The sequence below is a fragment of the Numenius arquata genome, chromosome 17 (genome assembly GCF_964106895.1).
Source record: "Numenius arquata chromosome 17, bNumArq3.hap1.1, whole genome shotgun sequence".
Lineage (NCBI taxonomy): Eukaryota > Metazoa > Chordata > Aves > Charadriiformes > Scolopacidae > Numenius > Numenius arquata.
Genome location: NC_133592.1, coordinates 11763002 through 11771832, shown reverse-complemented (window position 1 = coordinate 11771832; position 8831 = coordinate 11763002). Strand labels below are relative to the sequence as shown.

General features: G+C 53.7%; 1 protein-coding gene across 1 annotated transcript; it reads right to left on the bottom strand.

Moving 5' to 3' along the window:
• Positions 1 to 249: 249 nt before the first annotated feature.
• On the bottom strand, positions 250 to 2220 carry MFSD6L (major facilitator superfamily domain containing 6 like). The gene has a single exon (XM_074160332.1). The coding sequence runs from the start codon at positions 2218 to 2220 to the stop codon at positions 250 to 252; it is 1971 nt and encodes a 656-aa protein (XP_074016433.1).
• Between the last annotated feature and the right edge of the window lie 6611 nt (positions 2221 to 8831).

Sequence of the window (8831 nt, the reverse complement as noted above, 5' to 3'; positions counted from 1 at the left end):
ATTTAAGCAAACGTATACCTGAAATACCTGGTTATGATTTCGGAAGCAAAATCATAAAAAAAGTTCAAAAGGAAAATTACTACAAGATCACTATAAATTAAGAAAATAAAAATATTTATAATTTTTTTTAATAAAAATCTGTCCTGTCAGATATATACTGTATATATTTAGCACTTTAGAATTAACAGTCATTTCTGTGCATCATCATCATACCACGTTACTGCTCCACCCCCTACATTCAAGTACAAATTAGTTGATCCCATGCTGTTGTGACCAATTCCTATTAAAACTTTCATCCTTCATAGCTTTTACCAGCCAGTCCCTCTCATTCTCCTCGTCAGAGTCACTCATATCGCTGGAATCTGCAGCCAGGAGACGAGAATAATTAATTTTTTTCTGCCGTGGCAATTTAGACTGGACAATTAAGAACAAGAAGAGCCACAGCACCAGGCACACGCAGCATGCCCTGTACAGAATCGCCAGGCCAAAGTGCTTCACGACAAATCCTCCCGCAAAACTGCCCAAACTTGCTCCTCCACCATAGCAGAGACCCTGGAGAAGAGCGTGCAGGGACCTGTCCATGCCTGGAGTGGCTAGGTCATCCACTGCCATGTTAACCACCCACCACAAAGCACCGCTACTGAAGGCGGATAAAAGCTGGATAAGGAGAACTGACCACACAGTCCATAAGAAGGAGTAGCACAGGAGCTGTACTGCCAGGAGGCTTAGGCTGACTGCAACAATTTTGCTGCTCGAGAAAGTTCTCAGCAACCTCCCTTTGAAGAAATAGAGCAAAATTTCAGCAAGTAGCCCAACGGCCACAGAGAGCCCCATGTACAGCTCACTGCTGCCTTGGTCCTGCATCTGCCAGAAGAGAAAGTTGTGCACTGTAGACCCAGCCGCGCCAGTGAGGAAGACGGTGATGGCGTACAGGATCGCTCGGCCATCGCTCCACAGGAGAGCCAGGGCTTTGGCAGTTTTGTTAACCCGGTCGGTTCTCTTGGGAACATGGACAGGAAAAAAGACACTGACGAGCAACGAGAGCGTTATCAGGAGAGCATAGCCATAGAAATGGACAGTGAGGCGGGTGATGGTTCTGCTGAGGAAGCAGTTCAGTTGATCCACAAATACGGCAATGCTGCAGGCACCTACAGATGCACCCAGGTAACTCCAAATCCACAGCTTGCCATACCTGTCAGTCGCATCAACAAAGTCAAGATATTCATAAAGACTCTCATCCACTGTCCATTCAAGAGAAGTAGCCAACAGCTCCCAAAGCACAACAGCACCCAGTACCATAAGAAAAACCTGATGCTCTCTGTCCTGAAAGAAGTTTTGCACCACCCCAAAGCTGACATCTTGACTGTCTTTCCGGTGGTCTAAATGGTTTCCAGGCACATAAGCACCTCCAACAGTCGGAAGAGTTGTTTTAAACAAAAAGAGCTCACTACTTTCAGTAGCATAAAGGCTTTCTTCAGCGTTATCAGCAAGATCTATTGCAGCAGAACCCAGACTGCTCATTTCCTTCTCAAGTCCACGTAAAGGAGGTCTGTAGGAAGCTAACTTTTCTGGTTCTCGTGTCTCCCTGTTAACTGCTTCCACAGACATTGTCCAGCCGGAGGGACCATCCAAGTAGCCATTTGTCTTTATATCACCTTCACCAATCCCTTGGCCTTTTTTCTCAAGTGCATCTGTCAGGCCCAATAATCCCTGGAAGGCTGCACTGGTAAGTGTTGGCTTTCTGCTTGCTATTAAAACATCAGCAGTCGTTTTCACGTTTTCTTTTGTCACAGCTTTTCCGTTCGTAACAGCACTCGTGCTTAAAACACCGTGGCTGCTGGTGCCCGGACTGGGCACCGTGGTGGCAGCCCCTCGGTCACCCGGCAGCTGGCTGGCATTACAGTACTTGTACCCCGCGTCCCCGTCAGCGGGGGGGATGAGGGTGAGCAGCAGGCTGGCCCCCGCCGAGCCCAGCAAGGAGCTGGCGACCAGAAGGCGCCGCTTCCTTCGGCCCCGGGGGCAGCGGGAGCAGAGGGGAGCCCAGAGAGCTGCCGCCAGGTGCTTGGCTCCGGCCACGACGCCCACCAGCGGGGCCGGCAGCCCCAGGTGCCGGAGGTACAGCGTCAGGAACGGGGCCGCGCAGGCCCTGCCCGCGCCCTGCAGCAGACGGAAGAGGCCGGAGAGGGCCAGGGCCCGGCCGACGTCCCACTGCTCGCTCATGGCGCCGCCGCATGCTCCTCCCGCGGGCACCGGCGGGGCGGCCACGCACCTCCGAGTCCCCCGCCGCACCTCCGGGCCGCGGTGACCGTACCTGCCGGGCGCGGGGCCTCCCGCCGCTCTCCGCCCGCCCCGGCCCGCACCTGCCGCCGCCGCGGGACCGCGCCCCGGGCCCGCCCCGTTGCCAGGAGACGGCGGGCGGTGGGGAGGACAGCGCCGCCTGGCGGCCGGGAGGAGCGGGGCCGCCGCCCGCCCTGTTCCCGCCCCGCCGTCTCCTCAGCGCGGTTTTCTCAGGCCCGATCCCCTCAGCCGCGGTCTCCACAGCCCCACTCCTCTCAGCCCCGCTCCCCTCAGCCCAGCGCCTCTCAGCCCAGCGCCTCTCAGCCCTGCTCCTTCCTCAGCCCCACTCCTCTCAGCCTCGTGGTCTCCTCAGCCCCGCTCCCCTCAGCCCCGCTCCCCTCAGTCCCGGCCTCCCCAGGGGAGAAGCGGGTCCTGTGGGCCATGGCGGGCCTGAGGAGCCCCACCTGGTGCACGGCGCCGGGAGGGTGCTGGGGAGTCATGGGGTGGGCAGCCAGGTCTGCGAAACCCAACTGCGACTCCCAGCCTGAATACTGAGCTCAGATTTAATGCTCCCTGCCCGGATTCACGTTTGTTTTCGATCCTTATGGTTATTTATTTTTATCCTTATCCTGGAGGGAGAGAGGTTTGCAGGCTGTGGGTAGGATCAAGGCCCAGGCCGTGGTGGGATAGGACGTGGATCCCATGGGATGTCGCAGCTCGGCTGCTCTGAGGTCTTTCCCTGGCTGCCGTCCCCGCCGGGCAGTTGGTGCGAGAAGGAGTGGGGCAGCTCGGCTGCCCCTCTCTCCCACAAAGTCAGGGACACGGGGGATTTTTTTTCCCTGAAGTGGTCGCAGGAACGTTCCAACTCGGTTCAGGTCCCAAAAGGAGACATTATTTGCTGCAGCGTTTCCCCATGTATGGAAAAACAAAAGCTCAACTCTTCAATTCAGAGTCAGGATGGGTTTTGGGAACCAAAACTTTTCATGCTGGCAACAAAGCAGGGAGGAAACCCATTCCCTTTTTCACATACAAACTCACCGCCCAGTTCCCACACAAGGCACGGGGCGCTCCCCAGCCCACATCCCCACAAAATAAGCCTCTGCTTTCAGCCCCTGACCCGGCCTGGGCCACGCAGCGGGTCTCTCTGGTGGAAGAAGGCATTGGCTCCGCGCTGGGTTCTGTTCGAGACGCTTTGCTCAGGTGTGGGAGCTCCCTCCATCCCTCCCCATGGCCGTCAGGGCTGGTCTGGATCCTCTCCCCTCCCCGCTGACCGGTAACCAGCCCAGCTCCTGGGCAGCCATATCCACTCCCCTGTGATATCACAGGGGTCCCTAATCGAACCTCGTAACTCCCCTGTAGAAGTCAGCCGGCCTGGCTCTCAGGGCTGTTAAGGCTTATTTCTATGAAGGTTAGAAAACAAACTTAAATCCCAATCCCACAGCAAGCACCAACCCCTTTTTCCATCGTTCCTGGCTTTCAGCTTACCCGGTGTGATCCCAAGTGAATTTTACTCCCTGATGCTTTAGAGCAGCTGCCTCAGGGTTGTAGCTACATCCCCTGGCCCCAAAGCTCTCCGCTCACAGCTCCTCTTGATGCTAACCTCTTCCATCTCCTCCTCTCCTTTCCAGCCCTGCAAAGCTCGGGAAGGGCTGGTGGCCGAGCACTTACACCATGCATCTCCGAAAGGGAAGGGTTACTCAGGTGCTGGTGGTCTCCAGCAGTCCCGGCAGAGGTGGCAGTGCCTCTGCTGTGGCAGAGTGGGCAAGATGCAAGGAAACGTGGAAAAAATAGGCTCATGAATCACTGAATTCAGAAGCCCGGTGCAGTCAGATCTCCTGAATCATCGTTTGTGGTGGGGAATACCTTCCTTCAACATAGACTCTTTGTTTTTGTTCCCATGCGTTGAGTGATGTGTTCATAGTCCTGCTTTACTACAGTGCTTTGTAACCTGCTGTTCCGCGTCCCGTGTGTTCATGCAAACAGTGTTCACGGGAGCTGTCATGACGGTGACATCCCATGGAGCTGTTTCCAGCCTGTGAGGTCCCCAGAAAACACACACCAGCAGCATAGCGGAGCGCAGAAACCAGCAGAGCCTTGATTTTAGTGAGCCCAGAGAAAAACGTGGGGAAATCGCATTCTCCTTGCTTTGAAACACCTTTAAGAGGGGCTTTTCCCCCATTCTGTGTTTATCCCGTCAGTGTTTGAAGGCTGCTCTCGTCCGGCTTTATGGTCTGACCTCAGAGTGCTGCGGGGCAAGGGCAGGCAGGGCCCCCTGGACGCTGGGTGGCCATGGAGGGCTCGGCGAGTTCAGCTGAGAAAAGGGAAGAGCTGCCCGAGCAGAGCGCGGCTGAAATCACCCCGGTGGGATATGAAATATGGATGGGGCTGTGAACGCTGCTGTTAGAGCTGATTTATTCCTGGTGCCTTGCAGCGCTGCTGCTGGGGAGGTCATTTAGTGAAGACACATTGATCCACCATTAATGGTGGCCACGCAGCACTGTCCTCCCCCTCAGTCAGTCCGTAGGTCTTCACATGGACCTGGTGGGAGACTAATTTTCTTCCCATATGTAAAAATTATCTATACCAGGGTTTCTTATTGCTGCGTTCATTCTGCCTGTGAAGGTTTTAATTTTGGTACAGAATGCTCCCTGGAAAAGAGGTGACTTTTAGCCTTTTTTCACATAGTGTTTAATAATTTACAGCCGGTGGGTGTGCTCAGGCTGTCCTAGGCAGTATTTCGGGAGAGGTGACGGAAGGGGAGGGTTGTTCAGAATGCAGAGCTCACAGGCAGCGAACTGGGGATTGCCTTAACTACCTGTGAGTGCCAAAGTGCTGATTGCCACCCGGGCTGGGCTGGGTTTGTGCAGGAGGAGGAGGAGGCGGCAGTGACTCACGCTGGCAGCCAGACCTGTGGTGACGCAGCCGGGACCGTGGGGTGACACAGCAAGCCACCATGCAGGGACACGGGTGGTCTCTGGCCAAGCCAGCTCAGCATCAGCCTCTCCCTGCTGGAGAGCTGTTTGCATCTCTGCTCGGCATCGAGCTGGGGGGTATTTTGGTGTAACCAAGTGTGATGCCTTAAATAACTGTATTCAGGAGGGACTTTGAAAGGCTGGGAGTCTCTCTGGTGAGCTGGAGGGAGGTGAGGAATCCTGCCTAACACAGCTGTGCCAGGAGGGTTTGCACCTCCAAGTCCTACCTCCGGGCTCTGTTATTTATGAACACACCCTGCACAAAGAAAATGAACCAAACTGACAGTTTCTACTGGTTTTTTTCTATTTTTTTTTTTAATTGGCAATAAAAGGATTTCACCTTCTGATACAGATCATCTCTGACACCTATACAAATAACTTATAATCCATCTACACCATTTACAACTGTACAGAGTAAACTCTGGACACCACAGACCACGCTCCAACCCAGCACACGTCTCGTGGCTTTGTGAGCAGTTGCCTTGTGTGCCAGGGTACGTAACCCCCCCAGTGAAGCCCCAGGGGAACAGAGGTGTGAAGAGCCGCTGGTCACTCCTTGAACTCCCTGTTACCCTACGCAGGAGTTCACGGAGGAACACAGCTGGTGCAAGCAGGCGTTTACTGACTTCTTTCTGAGCTTCTTCTCTAACTTCAGCTTCCTTCAGGGCCAAAATGCTTCCCGCCTAAGTCTGGCATTGGCGGGCGTCAGTAGTTTTTTATTTGTGAACAATTGGAGGTGAATCGTAGAATTATAGAATTGTCGAGGTTGGAAGGGACCTTTCAGATCATCGAGTCCAACCATCAACCCAACAGTGACAAAAACCACCACTAAACCATATCTCTAAGCTCTATGTCTACCCGTCTTTTAAATACCTCCAGGGATGGTGACTCCACCACTTCCCTGGGCAGCCTGTTCCAATGCTTAATAATCCTTTCAGTGAAGAAATTTTTCCTAATATCCATCCTAATAAATTTTCCCTAATATCCATCCTGGGGTGTGGTTGTGGGCGTTTGGTTTGGTTTGGTTTTGGTGTTGGTGTTCTGGGATTTTTTGGGTGTGCTTTTTTTTTGTTTGTTTTGGTTTGGTTTTTTTGTTGGTTGGACTCGATGATCTCAAAGGTCCCATCCAACCAAAAATATTCTGTGATTCTGTGATTCTGGGATTCTAAACCTCCCCTGGTGCAACTTGAGGCCATTTCCCCTTGTCCTATTGCCTGTTCCTTGGGAGAAGAGACCGACCCCCCCCGGCTACACCCTCCTTTCAAGGAGTTGTAGAGAGCAAGAAGGTCTCCCCTCAGCCTCCATTTCTCCAGGCTGACCACCCCCAGCTCCCTCAGCCGCTCCTCACAAGACTTGTGCTCCAGACCCCTCACCAGCTCCGTTGCCCTTCTCTGGACACGCTCCAGCCCCTCAATGTCTTTTTTGTGGTGAGGGGCCCAAAACTGGACCTAGCCCTCAAGGTGGGGCCTCACCAGTGCCCAGTACAGGGGGACCATCATCTCCTGAGTCCTACTCACCATGCTGTTCCTGATGCAGGCCAGGATGCTGTTGGCCTGGCCACCTGGGCACACTGATGGCTCGTGTTCAGCCAGCTGTTGACCAACACCCCTGGGTCCTTTTCCACCAGGCAGCTCCAGCCATTCTGCCCCCAGCCTGTAACGCTACAACGCTGGGGTTGTTGTGACCCAAGTGCAGCAAAAAACAGTTCTGAAGAACCAAACCCTGTTGCTGAGATCCTGCAGCTTTGTGACTCCTACGAGGGGACGTTAAGGCTCAGGGACTGTCCTTGGCTCAGCCAGGAGCGAGAGGCTACATCTGCCAGCAGTTCAAGGTTGCTTCCTTAGGAAACGGTCTTGTCGCTGTTGCCCAACATGATCTTTTATCTCTTGGTGCTGGTTTGGGATTAAATATTTTTTGGGACCTGGAGGCTTTTTACACTGTTAAATGACACACCATCAGCTGACAGCTCCAGAGCTGCTGTGCCCCCCGTAGTGTATGTCAGCAGTTGTTTTGGACTGCACAGCGCGTTCAACGTGAGAGTGAATAAACCTCGACCTTGGGAAGAGGAAGCGACAATGGCTGCTGTGCCAGGGGACAGTGCATGATGGGAGCAGGATTATGGAAGCCCTGTGCTTGTCAGCAGAGAGAGGGACCAGGGAAGTCTGAGGGCTGAACCCCTAAAGCCTTGTGCATGTGGCAAGAATTGCAAGGAAGATTTCCATGGGGCCCAACCAGCCAGAACAACCCACAAGCTCAGGGCAGTTCTGTGGAAGGGAAACTCCTCTCCAGTATCCTAAACTGGGATACTGGGAGGTGAGATCCTTGTTCCAGGTGTGGGTGGTTGAACAGAAGTGACTTTCCAGAAGTGCAGCTCCCCATGGCTGGGCAGACCTGGCAGGGACAGGACAGAGGTGTATTTGTCCCCAGCCATCAGGGCTAACACAGGGGTTTGCCAATAGCCACTGCGGCTGGGTCAGCACCACCCTGTAGCACAGAGCTGGCTCCAGGTGACATCGGCCCCACCGGTGACAGCCACAGAAGACTGGGAATAGCTGCTATGCACATCTACAAAGCTAAAGGACACTTTCTTTGGGCTGCTGATCCAAGCAGGTACCCCTGAGTGAGGGCAACCCAGGTAATGAGTTATCTGGGAGCCGAGAGAATAAAAAAAATGATAGTGTCATAGAGGGAACACCCCCAAAATACCCTTCAACATGAATTTAGGAAAGACTCCCTGGAGATACCCCAGAAACCACAGATTGCATGCAGAAAGTCAATAAATACACACCACGTTGCTTCCATTATTTCAGTCAGCCACAAAGTAGAGTGAAGACGGGGTCCTTCTACACCATCATCCTTAACACAGGGTCAGCCTGAGCCTGGGTGGAAGCAGGAGCTGTCACTGCTCAGCCTGGCCCATCTGCAGACCAGGGGAGCGTTTCTACACCCTGGTAGCAGCAGCAGAAAGGAACGGAGAAGTCTTGCAGGCATCCATCATTCCTCCACTCTTCCATATCTCTCACGCGCCCAGCAGGCACAGACCAAACCAGGCTGGGATGCAGAGGGATGGCTGGCTGACCTCACGGAGGAGGTCCGCTGCTCCTGGAGTTGTGGGTGCTTATTCCTGGGATGGATAGCTGGAGAAATGCAACCAACACTCGTTAGGCTCCAGACCAGATGCAGAGAGGTGACGTAGCAAAGCCACAGTGAAATCCCAGGTGGACTCAAAGGTATAGCTCAGTTGTCCAAGAGCTGTTGTGCAGTCTCCCTTGTTTGCTCAAAGGTTTCTTCTTCAAGCACGTGTATCCCGCTCACAGCTGAGCGTTTCCCACAGCACTGCCTGAGCTGTTCTTGCCCTGTTCGTCACTGCCAAATATTGCACTGGATTTCCCACCTCCCTGTTTCACACCGTTCATTGGTACTTTGTGTGACCCCTTTGAAATAACAGCAGGTTTTCCACCGACTTCCCTAGAAGCTGCGTTAAACACACACGCTCTCCCGGTTGTGGCCAGGCTTACAATGGGGATTCCTACATCAGGCAGGGGAATAATTGCTGGTTTGCCCAAAGACATCACCCTGTGC